This window comes from Macrosteles quadrilineatus, unplaced genomic scaffold (assembly GCF_028750875.1).
Source record: "Macrosteles quadrilineatus isolate MER2022 unplaced genomic scaffold, UCM_ALF_1.0 Scaffold_1__1_contigs__length_201487025, whole genome shotgun sequence".
Classification (NCBI taxonomy): Eukaryota; Metazoa; Arthropoda; class Insecta; order Hemiptera; family Cicadellidae; genus Macrosteles; species Macrosteles quadrilineatus.
The window spans coordinates 41,499,656-41,520,133 of NW_026542594.1; the positions used below are offsets into that span (position 1 = coordinate 41,499,656).

At 33.8% G+C, this 20,478-nt stretch overlaps 1 protein-coding gene across 1 annotated transcript in view; it reads left to right on the plus strand.

Moving 5' to 3' along the window:
* The window catches only part of LOC128982823 (40S ribosomal protein S21), a 59,290-nt gene that overhangs the window by 30,082 nt on the left and 8,730 nt on the right, over nt 1–20,478 (plus strand). Inside the window, exon 4 of the mRNA XM_054401840.1 lies at nt 2,056–2,111. Coding sequence (XP_054257815.1) covers nt 2,056–2,111 — 56 coding nt within the window. The remainder of the gene's footprint in view (nt 1–2,055; nt 2,112–20,478) is intronic.

Here is a 20,478-nt window from a genome sequence, read left to right on the forward strand (position 1 = left end):
CTCATCAATGTGAGCACGCAAAGACTGGGCATTGATGTGCGCCGCTTTCAGGTGTTTGGGATAGGGAGATAAGGAGCGAGAAAGACAATCAGCGGTGGACAATGTAGGGTGTAGGATGGGGGAGGGGGGAGAGATAAGCGGGTCGTTGCGGCGAGCACTGTGCGGCTGTGGACTCGCTATCCCGGGTCCACAGGTCGCGACGTCACGACAGGCGCACCCAAGACCACTGTACAAGCTGCGATCACTGATTCACACTCACACACATGAGTGCGGTGAGTGCGGCGTTGCCAGTTTGAACATCGCGGCCTTGTATTAGAGGTGGCTGTACTGCCGTATGCCGAAAGTGATAGTCCCCTACCCACTATCAGCTGTTACCTATTGTGGTCCAAGATGCGTATGGCGGCATTGTAAATAATGTTCCACTCGAATTAGAGTTTTTCATTTAAGATATTTTCAGGCTGTTTTTTAGAAGCACGATATATTTTGAATTCTTCTAGTGTGTCTATGTATTTTCCTTTGTTGCATAAATGGAGGACGTTGAGATTATTGTTTATACCCGTATAATTGTGGTTGGAATTAATCCAAGGGTTGGAAAATACCGACTTGGATCATATTTTAGGCAGGTTTTCTTTAAATCGGGTGGTAAATGATCAGTTGTGACGTCTGGCCGATGTAGAAGCTTGGGCAGTCGTTGCAAGACAATTTATAGACCCCGGTTTTAATTAACTTGTTGTCTACCCTTTCTTGTTGGTTTCTTGATTTGAGCATCGAAGTTTATTTGACGTCTTGAATACCACAACAATGTTACCTCATGTCATTTCGCTTCTTAATGTGTTATTAAGGGCAACATCATACTCAGCACTGACGTATTTTTTTATTATTATTCCCATCCAAACTCGGTCTGGTTGTGTTGGTGTGTTTATTAATGAGTTTGTGGATTATGGAAGGTTTGTAACCGTTGGAAACAGCAATGTACTTTAATATGCAAACCTCATTTTCGTAATCAGTATTGTTGAGAGGAATGGATAATAGGGGGTGGACAAAACTATTATAAGCGGCAATCTTGTGGCTGTATGGATGGTGTGAAGACGTGTGTATTGTCTTATCAGTCGTGGTCGGTTTCCGGTATATCTTAAATTGCAGAAAATTTCGTTCTTGACGTCCAAGAAATTTATTGAATTGTTGTTTTCGGTTTCTAGAGTGAAGCTTATGTTGGGGTGGATACTGTTTAACAATGTGCCAAATAGTTTTAACTGCCTCTCATTGCCATCAAACAAGATCAAAGTATCATCAACGTATCGACAATAAAATTATCACTTGTTTTTTTGCCGGTTATCATCTGCCCATAAGTGCTGATTTTCGAAATGGTTAAAAAATATCTCAGAAATGATGCTGGAAAGTAAATTATCTGTATCCGTCAAGTGACTCTGGTTTGTAGTGAACTAACTACAAACCAGGATCACTTAGTTGCCATTTGCCAGTGATCCTGGCATTGACTCGTATCAGTAATGCACTAAAATTATCAACACACAAACCTGTTTCCTGGAAATTTCTTTTGAGGAAAACAAACACAATACTTTTTATAATAATTTTGTTAAAGTCAATAAGTTGATGACTTATGCACTTAAAAAATAAAATCACCCTATCTGCACAATTACCACAAATTATTTATTAAATTAAAAACATGATCATAACTTTAAACAATCCTAATTTGACAGTTCTCATTGTGTATCACTAGACCATTTTGTATATACCAAGGCAAAAATGTGGTTCGGATTCCACTATAAACTGTAGGTCCCTTAGTTGCCATTAGCTGTATGGGCTATTAATTAACAGCTGTGTCTAAGGAATAAGTCTGCCTTAGTCACTAACATGACTACAAGATCATCCTCATCATTACTCATCCTACACTCGTGTCTATTCATACTTGGCTTAAAATACCTATTTTGTGTGGTCGCCATTTCATTGAAAAGTATTAAAGTATTGAGTATTCATCTCTGTTCAATATAAGATAGGCTTTAACAGTTTATTACTGATTGATGAAAAATATTCCAGGGAGAGTCAGATGACTGCCTCAACAGGTTGACCAAGGCCGATGGTGTGCTTCCCAAGTAAGTTAATTTTCTTTGCTTAAACTAATAGATTTTTAATTGTTGTATTTTTAATTCCTTTATAAAGTTAGAATTGCTGAACTGACTTAAAAGCTTTTGGGATGTTATTCAGTTTTGTACAGGGTATACACCAACAGGGAAATCCGGGAATTATGCGTGAATTTTGTATTTCTACCGAGAATTTTCAATTCACCGTGATCGTGCATGACGACAGTGACGTTTCTGTGACCGCAGGAGACGATAATGATTTCTACACGGCCGCGAGGGATGATCAGAATTTTGCCACAATCACGGAAGAATTTTCTGTTGGCGTAGTAATCCATACAGAAAATTTTGTTACTTTTTTTAATGGTATCGGTATTGAGAATTGATTTTTCAGGTATAAGTACGTTATGGAGAATCGATGAAAAAATAGGGAATAGATCACTATTTATAAAATGATTTATTTATAAATTGCTGGTTTAAGAATTAGTTGTTAATTTTCTGATTCTGTAATCAGAGTAAAATTTAAAAATTCCATATTTGAGCCAGGTATTATTACAGTAATCTCAAACTTTATTTCCTTAACTGGATCATGGAACTTAACTTTTTTTTAATAAGTAAAATAGCGAGCTGTGTTATCGCTAAAACAAAACAGTATTGCAGGAGTTGGCCCATAAACACGTTAAAAAGTTTGGTATGAAAAGTACGACCTAAACTACCTGAAATTACCTGATGCTGAAGGCAAAAAGGTGCGAAGACGGAGCAGATGGTCCAGGATTTGTAGAGGGCCTCACAGCTAGGGGAATTAGGGCCTCGCTGGTTGGGGGGCAGAAGGCGCCTTCTGATGTAGAGATGTCCAGGAATGTTGATGATGAGATGAGTGGTGTTTTCTGATGTTGCCGTTGTATGAATAGAATAAAAAATGTAAACTTAAATTTCCTCTTGTTGATTTATGACTCTTCATGTGATAAAAATAGAAATAAATCAAATCAAAACTTGTGTTATTAAAAGTTAAAATACAACCAAAACCAAAAACTTGGCACTTCTTGCGCCTTATATTTACAGTTGAATTAATTATTAAATGTTTTGATTAATAAAGAAATTGACACAATATAATGGCACTTTTCAATATTTGAGACTTGATGGATCTTGATAAAATTTGGCTTGCTTCAACAGGAGAACTTGAAACTCATTGATACACTGATTGAGAGAATTATGCTTTAAAACACACTGAATTTTAAGAGAATGCGTTAATATGAGAATACAAGTTAAGATATATTAGCCATAGGCTGAAATAGCGGACGTGAATGAGAACCACCGTTAGGGTGGCCACACGCCGTGAATTTTACGTGCTGGAAAAAAATCTGGAAATATTCGTGAATTTTAAAAATTCGCCGGGAAAAATCACAAAATGCATCTTTATTTGAATATCTTTACCGATTTCGTTGACATTTGACAAGTAAATAACAAGAAAGGTAAATGTTTGAGTTTTATTTAATCCCTTAACCCCTTTCAATATCCTTTCAAATAAGGAATACAGTTAGTAATAGATCAATAGTGTTAATGCCAGTATATATTAATTATAATTCATGGGATGATAACTTTCAGGCTTTATCAAACTTTTTAACCTCGCGAGAACTGATTTTAACTCTAGCATACTAAAATCTCTGTCCAAAACATCGTTTGTTATCATTGGTTCCGCATAACAGATCCCAGCTGATAATCGTGGCGAGTTTAATAATTTACTAAAATGATTGATCCAATCCTGTGGTGCAATGTTACCCACGAACCTATCACTCCCGTATTTAAAACTGTTTAAAGCCGACCAAAATGTTTTCGCGTCAGTCCTGTGATTTAAACTGGCAACCGTATTATCCAAGTGCATTTTTTGTTTATTTTTACATACAATTTTAACCCTAGCAGTGGCCAATGTTAGAAGTGGGGAATGCCAACCCATTTTGGCGATTTTGCAGACCATTTTTTGAAAATTCGTAAAAATTCAACCGTACAAGTAAACCTAGCCAACCTCATATTCATTTTGTTCGGAAAGAACAGGAGAATCTAGAAATAGTAATATCATAATGATTTAGACAGTGTATTTTATCGGTTAAGTGAAAAAAATAAAAAAATTTGAATTTTTTTTTTGAAATTTCAAAAGCGGCCTCTGCATTTTTTTTCTACAGATTTTTTTATGGGAAATTCATTATATACATTTTGTAGACAATCTAATTCCCTACATAGAAATATATAACATGTAAGGAAAATATTTTTTTTTATAAGTTTTTGGGGCGAAATATAATGACAAACGGAGAACCGAAAAAATTGAAAACCGTACAGTGTTAGTTTATGTTGTAAAAAGTTCTATAATATATGTGTATACTAATAATGATATATACATGTTTGTAAAGCTAATGAAGTAAGGAATCAAAAAAAGTCATAAAGTTTATGGTAAAAATATTTTTTTACCTATAAACATACGTATATAAAATAATGTTTTTATATTTTAGCGATTTCTCGAGAAAAAAAATTCACAGTACTTAGTATACAACTTTTGTACCAAATTTTTTTACTTCAAACCAACATAATAATCTTGTAGTGTATTCAATTACCTACATAAAAATGTATAACATGTTAGAAATATTTTTTTTGTAGGTACGTAATAGGGACATAATAATACAATAACCGCAAAACCGCAAATAAGTGTAAACTATAGCCTACAGTGTTTGCTTGTGTTGTGAAACATTATGTAGGCTGATGATATGTAGCCTACATATTTGTAAAGCCAATGAAGTAAGGAATCCAAAAAAGTCATAAGTATGATGGTACAAAAGTTATTTTCACCTATGATTATGTATCAATTTGAGAACGTTTTGAATTTTTTGCGCATTTCGAGAAAATGGAGTATTACAGTATTTAGTAGCCCTATATAATTTTTTGCCAATTTTTTACACCCAAACCAATATAAACATGTTGTAGTGTATTCATTTACCTTTATAAAAATGTATAACACCTTGGGTAAATCATTATAAGCACCTCTGAATGTCAGAATTTTCATTTTTGGACATGATGCTAACAAAATACAGTAGTAGGCCTATTTAGTATAGGCCATAACTTTTTTACAAAATTTTTTACCCCCAAACATTATAAACATGTTGTAGTGTAGGCCTATTCATTTACCTTTATAAAAATGTATAACACCTTGGGTATATCATTATATAGGTACAACAATCTCTGAATGTCAGAATCGTCATTTTAGGACATGACGCTAACAAAATACAACCTTTTATGAACACTATTCCACACAATTCAGTAATATTTATGCATGAAGATAACTGTTACACACACACAACACTTCACTTACACTAACACTACGAAATAATAACATATTTCGTAATAAATCGCGGATAAAACTATTGCAAAAACACAAACAAACAATGGCAATACAAGACAGCTGATAGACTGTAGCAGTAATGACTCACTTCCGTGAGCATACAGAAATGAAATAACCCTGAGTGCAGGGCTGCCACTCTCTGAATCTAAATTTCTTCCTCTTCAAAATGATATACTATATGACTAGTAATAATAACTTTCACTGTATATAATTCGTATTTTCCATACTGTCACCAGACGACTGTTGGCCATTGTTAGAAATTTCGAAAACAGCTGTTTTCATAAAATTGTACCGATTGTGCAATCAATATTTAGTTATAAATATCACTACCACAATGAAGATAAAATCAATGGCTATCCAGTGGTATCACCCGCAACATCCCAAGACGAAAATTACGCGAGCAGGTAATGCCAAACAAGACGTGTTTCGCCAGTTCCCAAGTGTCGGCTGCAAAAGTCGTACCGCGCCAAAATTTCATTTGATTTCTAATCGTCGTGACATTGTTATATACCTGCTACAGGGTTTGTTTATGTAATCAAATGAAAGTTCAGAATGTGATCTTTCGAATGGTATATATATTATTCTAATCTGAGTTGATTGTAAGTGTTTTTTTTACCGTTAAAAACATTTCGGCCCATACCGTAACCAGACGACTTTGGCCATTCTAAGCATCAACGTCATACCGTAACCAGACGACGGTTGGCCACTGCTAGGGTAAACATCTTACATGCTTGAATGTACTCAGATTTGTCAGCTGTCGAGTTTGTCTCTCGAAATATGTTTAATCTCTTAAATTTCCGCTTTCCTCAACACTAAACATTTGTAATCAAACCATTTTAGCGAATTTCCCTATAGGGAAGTAGCTATTACCGTAGGTCTCATGGTAAGACCTAGGCCCGGGACCGATTTACTTTTTCATTTTGATGTCCCCAGAGGCCAAAAATACCATTCGTTCAAATTTTTTTATATCTATATCTATATCTATACTATTATATATAAATCTAATGGTGTCTCTCTGTATGTGTATTACTAATAGGTGCAAAAACTACTGAACCAACTGGGCTAAAATTTTACAAAAATATAGTTACCATACCAAGGACCATTATAGGACTATTCACATTTCGATACTAACCGTAGGCTTTGCCCCTTTGGCTTTAAAAGTTCTGAGGTGAACATTTTAAAAGTAAATATTGATTGGTCTCCATGGCTGTGATGAGAACACTAACAATGTTTGTTTACATTTGCTTTAACATTTAAATGTTAACAAGAAGAACTGCTAAACTGCATATTTCACAATTTCAGACAGCTGTTACAAAGAATTTCCATAAATATGAGGTAGGTTTATTTTAATCTAACCTTTTATCATGGATTATTTATTCTAAAACTATGTCAATGACTATAGAAAAAAAAGATTTTATAGCCGTTGCTGTATCAACTCCGGCTCTGCTTTGGATTTTTTAAAGCGTCTTAAGTTAATAATCTTAAGTGAAAATAATGTTATTGATGTTTTCATGGAAACAGTATGAAAATTACAATGTATAGATGTTTTGTATGAATTTGGAGGCTACTTTAAATAAATTCAAACTGCTTCACATGTGTTAGATTAACTATAATTTGCACATCACATTGTTTTTTATATGTATATTTAGGTCAATTAAGTTTTGTGTTTTGCTAAACCTACGCTTAAATTAATAAAACTAAAGAATACCATCAATAACTAAATTGTCTTTGATTTTTGTTTTCTAAAATCTGTTGTATATGTGCGGTAATACAAAATACTCTTATTTTATTTTAACATAGCTTTCAGTTCAAATTTTACTTTATTTGATAAATTTATTATTTGTGTTTTGCCACACCACTGATTAAAATAAACCAAGGAAAATATCATAAACTAAGCAGTACACAGTGTTCTTTTGTTTCTAAAATCAATGAAATATCTGTTACAGTAGAACCTCTTTAATCCGAACCCCCGTAATCCGAACTTCCACTAATCCGAACGCCTCATTGAACTGTACTCTATACACAGTACAGTAGTTATTTATTGTATACGTACGCACCGTAATTGTTTCTATTGTAATTTACCGTACTGTTTATTTACTATATTTACTACTGAATTAAATAAACACTGTATTATACTTTATAAAGCATTTTTTCACTCATCCTGTAACAGTTAAGAGCCATTTTAGCCACATTTTAGCTATTCTCATGTAAAAAAAAACAATATGTTCTGTAATACGAACTATTCAATAATCCGAACTACCCCCGGTCCCAATTAGTTCGGATTAAAGAGGTTCTACTGTACTATGTTTTCTTAATGGTAAGGGTGAAAATGTAAAGGCAATGGACGATGGAACTGATTAAAAGAACTTGTTTGTATATTAAGTTGTTTGTTGATATTTTTGTATAGTAGAATCAGAGATGCAATGGAACATATACTGTATTTGCTATTAAATTTTTTAGTCCTTGATGCTTTGATAATCATATTAGTTTTGTCTGTTGTCTTTAATTATAAATTATTTGTTTGAAATTATTTTTATAGTACCTATAGATATAGTTTCTTTAATATTTCAAAAGACTGTATTGATAAGGCACAGCAATATTCTAAAGTTTATAACAGCTGACTTAGTTTTGCTAATGATTTATTGTGAGTGAAAAAACTGAAGATGAAAGGATTTGTGATTTAAAATAAAGAAGAGTTTAATATATAGATATTTAAATTTAATAATTAGTATTTGTGCAACTTCAAAATTGAAATTTAAAATGTCAATAATAAATTTAAAAATGTGTAATTAAGGGAGATGAAGGTAAATCTGGCAAATTATGTATGTCAAAGTTTTACTCGAAGATTTGGTCAGTTTTTCTCATATCAGCCTACACAAGATTTAAAATTAATCAAAATGGTGGTATCCACTACTTACCAGATTTAAAAGACATAACTTAAACGTTTCTTCTATTAAGGCCATAAAAGTTAAATTTTGCTTCTAAAAGCGTTGGCGTAACTATTATATGCAAGAGATAAAGATTAAAATGATTTTATTTTGTGTCCTCTTCCCGTTGCAAAGCATGGGTACAACAGCTAGTATAGAGATATATATATATATGTGTCCATCCGCACGATAACTTGAGTAATTTTTGTCCGATTCTGATAAAATTTGGTTTGAAGGTGTAAGGCGGGATAAATTTGAACGAGTTCGCAAACCAGCATGATCGGACTATGTGAACGGGGGTTTATGGAGGGTTTTATGGGGTAAAAATAGGGTTTTCCCATTTTTGACCCTAAAAACACAAAATTTCACAATTTCTTTTTAAACCATTTTGTAGAGCTTAAAAAAACAAATAATTTAGTATATTGAAGCGTTATTATGCGCCTCATTGTTACGGAGAAAATTCAAAAAAATTGTAATTTTAAAATTCCCATGTTATTCTTATGGAGAATAAGTCAACTGTTGTAGTTTGCTTGTTTATGAACATATTTTGATCAAATTTGGAAAATACATTAATTTCTTACTAAACCACAGTCCCTTTTAACATTTTACATTAAAAAAAAACTTTTTTCCCCTCCCTGTTGCAGCAAACCTAAGTATTCATTAAACTAATTCTGTTTAAATAGGGAATTAATGTGATATTTTTAAGGAGAGCTTTTAGTTTAAATCCAATCAGGCAAATGGAAATTCGCTAAGTCTGCAGGTTTGCTGCGGCGGGGGTATTTGTTTGTGCTGTTGTTAGAACAGCTACGACCAGTCGCACTTTGCTTTGAATGGGCTGACTCCTTTATAATATGTACAATTTGATCTACATTATTTTGGTCGTCCAACGATATATATGAAACCTAGCAATATTCTGAATAACCTTTTCCTGATATAAAATATTATCACGTCGAGTCCATTTTAATTTTGAGAGTAAAGGTAAAATGTTTTCATCTCTTCTCCTCACACAAATGTCGTTATCTATCGATAAGGATACTTCAATTGGCAGGTGGTCAGAGCCCGTGTGTTCAACAACTTTAAACCCCTGTATGATATCTAGACAAGTAAATGAGACCGCGGCTATATCAAATCAATAGCAGAGCATCCCATTACACCTATAAAAGTATATTCCCCACCATAATCACCCTCTGACCTACCATTCAGTATAACTACCTAACCCTAAATTTTCACACAGATCTAAAATTCTCTTTCCTTTATTGATAACAATTAAATCTTTGGAGTTTCGGGTTCGTCTAAATAACAATGATTCCACTTGGTTAAAACAATATTCTGGTAAAGTTTGTTCTATACCTACACGACCATTCACATCACCGATCAAAATAAAAGCTTGAAAATTATTGTTTGTCAAAAAGTTTGATAAAGCCTGAAAGTTATCATCCCATGAATTATAATTAATATATACTGGCATTAACACTATTGATCTATTACTAACTGTATTCCTTATTTGCACTAATACATAGTTACCGTATTCAATAAAATTAATTTTGTCACAAACGGAAAACTTAAATTAATCAAAATTATTAATCCTCCCATGTATCTTCCATGGCTTGAGCTACGTTTAGCAAAACTAAAATTCTTTTTGAAATTTTTTAACTTTTGGTCTATATATGGAGCATCAACCTCAGAAATAAATGATTCTAAAATAAAAACAATATCATACAAATTAATGAACTCTATAAAACTTAAATCATTCTTGGACTTAAACCCGCATAGATTGTAAGCCACTAATTTTAAACTACCTATCTTACTTAAAGTACTTGTTGAGTTCGTCCGACGTACTTCTGTGGCTGGATTCGCGTAGACCCCTCAACCCCGCACTGCCTGAGAGTAGCTTGCTGTCCCTGGTCCCTGATGGCTGCCATCGCTGGTTGCTGTCGCAGCATCCCTTGGAGTCTCGCGCTGGCTCGTGGTCGACCCCTGTCCTCGGCTGCACCCTCCATGTCCAAAGGGGGATTTGCTAGGCGATTTATGAACTCCGAGAAGTCGTGGCGAAACATGGAATTCAGCTTTGCAACTCCGTCCTGCCTCCCTGCCATTAGCCTACCCTCCTCCCACGTGAACCTACACTTGTCTATGGTTAGGTGATCATATACCAAGGGCATCCGCCGGGTCCCTGCTACCCTCTCGACCTCATTTTGCACTGACACTAAAGCTTTACGCTTTACTCGCACCTCCTTTGGGAAATCGCGGAAAACTGAATAACCCGTGTTTTTCAATTGTTTCACCTGAGTCATAATATAGTCAATGTCAGAGTCATAAGGCAAGTGAGCGATTATTGTATCTTTTAGGTTTCCTAGTGGGTGGGCCCTGTTAATACATACTTGACTGTGACCGAACATATCACCACAGAATTTGCCTACTATATACTTAAAGTCCGTTGTTCTTTCACCCCACTTTAGTCCCTTGAATATCAGATTGTTCTGGATCAACTTTCTAAATCTAAAAGTTTATCCATAATGACTTTATTTTGTTGCTTAAGGTCCCTTATCTGTTCATTTTGTGAAACGTATTCTTCTTCCAACTGTGACACTTTTTATGAGAGGTTAACCAAGTCAGATTTTGTGGCCAAATTAGACAATTTAGAGTCCAGGAGATCGGACATAACATCTCTGAGAGAAGATCTTAACTATCCATTAGTTAACTCACCAACTTTCTCGTCGTTGTTCTCCATTATTCCTATCATCAAACCTGTAGAAGAATCCTCCGGTGACGCTGGCGAGGAACGTGATCTCGGACGTTTGACAGGTGTTCCCGAAGGCGAGAAATAATTGATTATCTTATTGTCTGTCATTAACACAACACTACGTTCGCTTAAATATCACTTTTGATGCCGCAAACACGAACCAGCGACGAAAATCACCGTAATGTCCACGTCATGAACCCACGACAACTTGTCTGCCACTGACCAAAATTTTTAATAATTAATTAGGGTTAGATACAGCAACAGATATGCAAGCTCACTTATTTCATAAAATCAATAATCAATGAACCATCAAATATAAGAATAAAGAAACATGTCACACGATTGTAGAGAATATTATATGCCTATTTATAAACCAGCTGTGGAATTGTGAATTAATGTGGTTTGACCATCGATGTATAATAACTCCCTGGATTGCGCGCTCAGGTTGAAGTAGGGCTCGAAAAACGGTCCGTCGCTACCTCGCTCTGTCCGCGAGGAGTGGGGATAAAAGCATGACTCACCCTAGTGCTGAGCGTCGCGCCCGCTCTCGCCGTGTATTGCTATGTTAGTTTTGTAGAAATATTCCGAGGATAATTGATTTTACCGAACTTAATTAGGTTTTATAAGCAGATATAATTAATCTACGTACTTGCTCACACTATAACTATGTGTCAAAAGTAAATCTCATAAGAAATGTAGTGGTGATATAAAAGAGTTAGATTTATTTATATTTGAACATTAACCAGAGCAAAGTATATCACAATAATTATTTCATCACATATGCATGTCATCATTTGCTTCGGAGAGGCCCAATTATTATTGAGAGTCTTTGCATCATTTAAGAATTAATATTTTGTTTATATTATAGTATGTTTCTTTGTCATACTGTGATTAACGTGTTTGGAAAACATATTATGTTGCTAAATAAAATGAGTGTATAATATTTAATGCCAATATGTCAAATGTATTCATTATTCTCACTGAAGTAAAATAATAACAAAATATTTTCTTAGGTATTAAATACTGCTGTGAAATCCAACCTTTATTCTTTGATTCAAAGAATTTTGTTAACTATAGACTACCGGTAAGCATTAAAATGCATAAACATACGCCTGTAAATTTAGTTACCATTCTTCGTAATGTAATGCCATATTTGATATAATACAATGATAATTAAAAGCTAGAAACTCGGTTTCTATATACCGTAAACTGATGCTGAGCTGGCCGAGCTCCTAGTGCCAATGCCGCGCCAAGCGATTTTATGCCTATTTTTAATTGCTTAAAAATGATACAAGCAGGCTCCGTATCAGAAAAAGCTTCAAATAAAAAATAAAATTCATACTTTGATCTAAAACTTTGCCGCAGGAATTTTTTTCTTGACCAAAAAATAAAAAAGTTCCTTGCTTACTACATTTTTTATGTTTTTAATGGTGTTAAAAAACAATCATCTGTTTTAATTTGCCTAAATAAATTATAAATAATATGTTAATGTAAAAACTAGCTACATAGTAATGAGCACTGGTTTTTCCAGAAAAATAATATATCAATTTGAAATTTTTATGTTAACAAATAAGTGTAGCAGAGCAGGTTGAGTGAATGTATGTTTGTGTAAAACAGAGAGGTTCATTCGGCCCGTCCGCCTCGGTATCCCGCCAATTCGATTGGCGGTCACGGACCGTTTTTCCAACACCTAGCGCGTTATCCAGTAGAGTTATTATACATCGATGGGTTTGACAGTTCAGCTTGTTTACATTAGGGTGGCATAGCAAATTGCAAACATTGTATGTGTTCTCATGGCAGCCATGGAGACCAATCAATATTTACTTTTAAAATTCTCTCCTCAGAACGTTTAAAGCCAAAGGGGCAAAGCCCACGGTCAGTATCGAAGTGTGAATAGTCGTATAAACGTCCTTGGTATGGTAGCTATATTTCTGTATAATTTAAGCCCAGTCAGTTCAGCAGTTTATGCGCCTATTAGTAACACACATACAGACAGGCACCATTATATTTGTATATAATAGTATCTAGATGAACTGTTAATTAATAATTAAAACCTTTTAAACTGTAATCAGATGTTGTAAGTTAACTACTATTCTCATATAATCATAAAACTTTAGAATCTCTCGGGATCAGAACCTGTACCTCTCAACCTCTGCTCTTTGAACAAACTGTCAAATTAAAGAATTTACAGCTGACTTAAATTTATATATTTACATCCTTCCAAAATGGAAACATTGAAAATTTGAAAGCCCATGGGGTGTAGTCCAAGGGAAATATGAAAATAAAATTGTGCAATATTGCATTGTCGTCCATTTTTGAGCTATGTTTCAAGTTCCAACTCTAGCATATCAGGAAGTTTGTTAAAAATCGATTGCAAAATTTGTATTGGACAATAAAGCTAGCTAATAAAAATGTTTTAATTATACTGATGGAGCTACAAAACTTAACACAAAGTTATTGGGCATTAAAATCATTTTAAATATTATTAGTGCAGTAGAAATAATCGAAAATGTAGCTTAAGGTGGAACTAATTGCAACACAAATGATTTTTGCTGTGAATGGTAGGTAGTATGCTTCTAATCAACATACTAAAAATATACATCCGTACTGTGGCGCAAAATACGTTTTTTGGCCGCCATCTTGAAAAAGTGTCAACATTTTAATATTCGTAAAAATACACTTTTTGGGTATCAAATTATAGGAAATTTAATGCAGAAAAATGTTTTAATGGTGGTTATAAGCACTATTTAGAAATACGATCGTAGTACAAAATACCCCCGCCGCAGCAAACCTGCAGACTAAACGAATGTCCATTTGTCTTAATTGATTTTCAATTAAATCTAGTAATTCAGTTTTAACCCTCCGAGTGTCCATAGTTTAGGCCTTAATGTCCACCTATTTTTGGGGCATTTGCAAGGTTTTATTAAAACTGATCTGAGAAGCTTAAAACAATGTTAATTCTAATGTTCTATATACCATTTTGTTTGGAAAATCATGGGCTTCAATATTATATATAAAACATAAGGAACATTTTTTCAAAAAAAAAAATTTTAGGTAAAAAAAATATAATTTTGAAAATTTTCAAAAAAAAAAATAAGTTCGCGCTCAATGAAATTGTATAAATTATAGGCCTATAAATATTTGAAAATAGCCACTTTGTTCTAAATTTAATGAGGATTACAAATATATAATCATATAGCGAGGTAAGTTATCAAATAAATAAGTTATGAGCGAAAAACGGATTTCAGTACATAGCGTTTAGCTAAGAATGCATAACCTAACCATAGCTAGGAATCTGGCTGATAATTTACATCAACATCACTACCTACTTCTTCAGGATCATCAACCAGCACTTCAAAACCACTTAAATCTTCTTATAATGCACCACGTATATCACTACTTTTGATTTTTAACACTAAAACAATGATAAACATAATAAAACACATCAGTCATCGGTCCGAGGTTAAGTAACCTGTTTACTAATATGCACGTCAGCTGTCTGCTAACAATTACGATCGGCTAGGAGAAAAATACAGCGCTGAGACAGACATCTGGAGACAGCTTAGAATGTAACGGAAAGAACGATACCTAACTCGATCCAGTTCAATCCGATTCAGTCAGTTATAGAGCCTTCGCCGTAAACGATGTCTGCTTGTCGAAAAATCGGCAAGTAACACTATACAAAGTGTGGTGCTTGCCGAATTTTCGTCAAGTAACACTGGGAGGGTTAAAAATCTTTGTACAACTAACTCTAGAGTTCTACTGGGCCGATTTTATTAACTAATGGGTCATTGGAAGTGATTCGTGTAGATTTTCAAATAATTCTCATGCCGAAATTTCAAAACATTAACCATTATTATCTTTGAAATGGTTAGGTTTATGAAAATAATTACAAGAATAAAATAATCTTAAAATTACATTTTCTACCGGAATACATCATAAAATACAGGGTATTCCATAAGAAAAATCAAAGTTGGCGGCCATATTGGAAAAATGGCGGCTAAAATAATTTTTTTGGCTTGACTAAAATTTGTTTAATAAAATATCCAAGGCACTTACCTTTTAACTTTTTTTATATCTCTTATAGTATTTGAATAAATCGGCTGGCACACTTAAATCAATCACCCTGTATATAGCAGGGTCTGCTACATATAGCAGTGATATATAGCACTTTTGTAAAGTTACTTTTTCTACTTCTAGAAAATGTTATATAACATTGCTAGATGTTACACAAATCTGCTATGTAGCAGGTTTAGCTACGTAGTGTAAACCCGGCTTAAGGCCGTTTGGCCGCCAGGCTAGTCTAAAGGTAAGGAGCAGTAGTTCTACAAGTCGCCACCGCGCGCGCTTGGATGTCCGTTTGGAGGCAGCGCTGTAGGTGTGTGTTTGAGCTGTCCCCCCTCACCCCTCCTCTAGCCACACACTGCATCACTGCTTCTCGTATACGCTAGGGCGCGAGGTGCCCGTGCCGGGCACGGCCCGTCATATCCGTGGTCCGGGCTAGCAACCCTAAACCAAATCACATTGTTAACTGACACAAATTGACTATCTTATGTTGATTGGTGTTTGCGCTTACTGTTATAGTAATACATAATATCAATATATCAATAATTAATCTGTTTTTTAACAGCCTGGCTCTAATATTGTTACAGTCATTGTAGGCCTTTATTTACCAGCACTAAGATATTAACTGTAATTAATCTGTATATATTTGTATGTTTAGTTGATGTAAAAAGTAATTTAAGTAATTTAGTTGTTAGAAGGGACTGCCATACGCATGATACAAGACATAACTCTTTGCTCCAAATTCTACAACATAGACTTAGTTTAAGTGCCAAGAACCATTCCATTTTGAGTTTAAATATGTTCAATATACTTCACCCTGAATCAAGACTTTTACCAGATTCTGTATTTAAAGTTAGACTTTATAGCTGGTTAACTGTAAATCCTTTTTATCATGTTAAAGAGTATTTTGATTTAAAAAAAATACAACTGTAATCTTTTAGTTAAAATCCGCATGCACCTAATGTTTAGTTATAGTCTCATTGTACCTGTTTAGTTAAGTTTATAACAAATTTTGACTTGGCCTATTGTATAAATGTATATACTTAATGGCAATAAAGAGATTTGATTTGATTTGAGTAATAATATTAATATTTAAATCTAAGTCACACAGATATTTTTTTATTTGCCTTTGGATATTTCGTAATACTAAACCTCTTTTTGGGTATATTTATAAAGTCAAAATTAATTTTTTTTCTGAATAATCCTGAATTTAAAATAAGCAAAACGAAGTGTTAGCCCGTTCTATGTACGGGAGTAGCCAGTTAAAACTGTATAATTCAGAACAGCTAGCTTACACGTTTAAAGACAAATTTTATTGCAGCCTACAGTAGAAAGAGTAATTATCAATTGAGAAGTGTATAGGCAATAAATACACTAATATCACCTTCCAATTCAATCGCATACCTGCCTCTTCCATAATCAATATGACCACAATACAATTACTCATACTATACACAATTTCCAGTAGGTCTGAATAGAAACTTCCTAAAATAAAACGAAAACATTCAATAAAATTCACAGTACACATAATTATAACGTTGTTGTCCTGACATCATCAAACGAATCGTCCACATATATCCTTTACTAGCAGAGTACCCGTCCTTAGTAGGCCTACGGGGTTGGCATATCAGTATAAAATGTTTATTGCAGTTATGCTCATAAGAGCTTTCTGTTTGCAATGGGGAAGGACAAAGTTTGATAACATTTGCTTCTCTAAATTCAAGGTAGTATTACACATCTACCATAGCCCTAATGTTCTACGACTAAAATAAATTATAAAAAATTCACAAAATGCCACAAATATTCATTAGATTAAAAACATAAACATAACTGTAATTAATCATTCTTTGACAGTTCTCATTGAGTATCACAGTTTTTTGTTCGTGCTTAGTTCAAATAATATTAGCTGTTTTCATAAATGTTAAAAAATAGTGCTGCACCCTGTTGGTAATAACTTTTTAATGCTTTTGCATATCATAGAACAAACCTTTTTATTTGAAACAGCTGACTAAATTCTTTATTCCGTTTAAATATGAATACTCATAAGGTTAACATGGGGAACTACAGAGCCACTGGGGTGGAGCCCGAAAGGATTTTTTTAGATAAGAATATGCCTATATGTTAATCGGGAATGTAAGCTATCATTATGCCAAATTTCAGCCCAATCCGTCCAGTATTTAATGCGTAATTGAACTGCAAACAAACAAACACACAAACTTTCACATTTATAATATTAGTAAGATATAAATTCTACACTGCATCAATTGCTAAATAAATACGTGTAAACAAAGAAAATTAAAAACAACAACATATAGTTTGTGTTGGTAATCAGCCGAGTCAAAAATCTGTAATATATTATATATAATATGCTAAGCTGATTTTTGTGAACAGAACTCCTCCCTCATTTTTGGACCGATTTTTATGATTAAAGTGTCAAAATAATTGTCCTGATCCGTAGTTTTGCAAAGTCTTTTTTGCTTTTTGATATCTTTATTAGTTTGGACAAGATCATCCATCAAAATTGGATTTTCTCCCATAAGATTAACATGGGGGAATCTAAATATTTAATTGAAAACTTTGTCTCCACTAATTTGAGAGAACGGCTGGGCGTAGAAACTTGGTAGAGGTGTCCAAAGAAAGGTCTTGGTCTGTAGATGAGTTATCAAAAGAAAAGCGAAGTAAATTCGATTAGGTCTCTGTCCCAGAAGCCTTACTGAAGCCTTATTGAAATATAACATCCCATTACGAAATCAGTGGAAAATCCTTTTTTCACAATAGACAATTATTTATCATTGAACTATCTTATATCTAATTCACGGGTTGGTGTCTGACTTTTTCACACCTTTTCCCTATAGTTTGTCATAATATTCTAAACATATCATCATGGGTTCATGAGATTATAGTCATACATGCTTTCAATCGTTGGAAAAATCTTCGATGGTGTCATACAATACAAAATAATACAAGCGCAGAAGAGCACGGTGCCCATTTGAGCCGTGTCCATATTTTGTTAAATTAATAGTGGTTTACAGCAACTGGATAAAACATTTTACAATATTTATGTAGAAATATGTGCATGATTTAGAAAGTCATTAAGCTGGAAAACTACAATATACTGCAGACTTTTCAGAGAGGTTACTTCGATGTATTCATTCAGCTTAGGGAAAACATAATAATGTATAGATATGTATATAAATAAGAACTTGAACTCTTAGAGAGCCTTTGAATGTTATTAGACTAACGAGAAGGGTTGTGCATGTTTAATAGCGCTACTCGGCAACAAAAACCATTTAATTTATCTCTAAACTATATATTCTTAAAGTGCACTGAGCAGCCTCAAAATCTATGTAACTTACCCATATAATATAGTTACAAAATGCTCAAACTCGCATTGTGACATTTATAACTCTGCTTATATTTCTCCAACAGAAAATTCATCCGCAGTAGAATTTTATTGTGCTCTTACCGTTTATAATAACATCCAAACACATAAACCTTGCGTAAAATGGTACCTACCTATGTTGACAAATTATTTACTGTGGCCCATATTACGGACCGTGGCCCACTGGTTTGGTAACATTATTGAAAATAACACGACATTTTGGCTGTAAAAATGGCACAATGAGTAAATACTATTTAATCAGCTACTGTCATGACGGAAAGTCGTATTTATTTCAAACTAGATCACATCATAGGCCAGTAAAAATAGGTTTTTGCCCGGAAATAATTCTCGGAAAGCTGGAAATCGTTTTAATCCTTTTGTTTTATATAGAAGTAAAAGGATTTGAAGTTTGTCCCATTTTTCCAGGTGAGCTTCAGACCTGGGACCACAAAAACCTTGAAATTTAGGGTTATTTTTTAGTTTTTACTAAAACGTCAACAAACCGTCCAAGCTACAGAAAAACACATAGTAAAGGAATTGTAGAGCATAAAATTCCGCATCCATTAAGTATATGGTGATGAATATCGAACCAATATTAAGCTATTTATAGTAATTTAAATAAAGTTATTTTATTAAAAATTATTGAACACTGCATATTTAACATTTATTTTTCTTCTAGAAGATGGATTCCAAGTACATTATTATTTACAAAGTAATTAAAACGAATTACAAATACCCTCGCCGCAGCAAACCTGCAGACTAAATGATTTTCCATTTACCTGGCTGGATTTATACTAAAATATTCCCTAAAAATTGTCAGATTTAATTCCTATTTAATTAACATTAATTTTAGTGATTCCTTAGGTTTGCTGCTACAGGTAAGATATTGAGATGTGTTTTTTATTGCAATGTCGATAGCTTAGCATTAAATAAACAAAGTTTTCAAATTTGGTTTAAATATATCCATAAACATGCAAACTACAACAGTTTATTTATTCTCCATAAGAATAACATGGGAATTTAAATTTAAATTTTTGAATTATCCCTGTAACCGTTGGGCATACAACAACGCTTCAATATACAAATAAATTGTTACAAAATAGTTTGGAGAGAAATTATGAAATTTTGTGCTTTTGGGGTCAAAAATAGGAAAATCTATTTTTACCCCATAAAAACCCCATAAGCCCCCGCTCCCACAGTACGATTATGATGGTTCGTGAACTCATTAGAATAAATGTAGGTTTACACGTTTGTACCAAATTTCATCAAAATCCGATCATTGAACATTGGATATTTAACATTTATATTTATTCTAGAAAATGGATTCCAAGTACATTATTATTTACAAAGTAATTAATACGAATTACAAAAAACTGATCAATTTTTTTGTCTCTTTTGTCGTGAATCATGAATTACAGGTCCAACTTCCTCCTCCTCTGTGCGCGCTCATAGCTTATTTTTGGTTTTTCTTTCCCTGGTGGGTTGGTGCAAGAAACGTCTTTAGAGTGTTGTATATTTGACTCTGTACTTCCTACAAGTGCAACCACTTTTACAACCTTTCGCACACTTACATAAGATAGTGTTAAGAGGATCTGGTAGTGCAGCTTCAACATTTGTTGGTTTTGGAAGTATCCCATGCTTATATAACTTCCAGCCCCAATCAGTAGGCTTTACCTTCCGCGTGGTTGAATTGAGTCTTCATTGGTTTCTCCATAGGATTCCGCCGAAGGAGTAAATGCATTGCAGCCAGTGTCAAGTTTGATGAAACAATGTCCCTCACCTTGCCATAAGAACACTTTCTTGCAAATGAAGGAAATAAACACAATCTCATAACCTTGAATACTCAAAGATTGAAGCAAGAAAACCGTGAAGCAGGC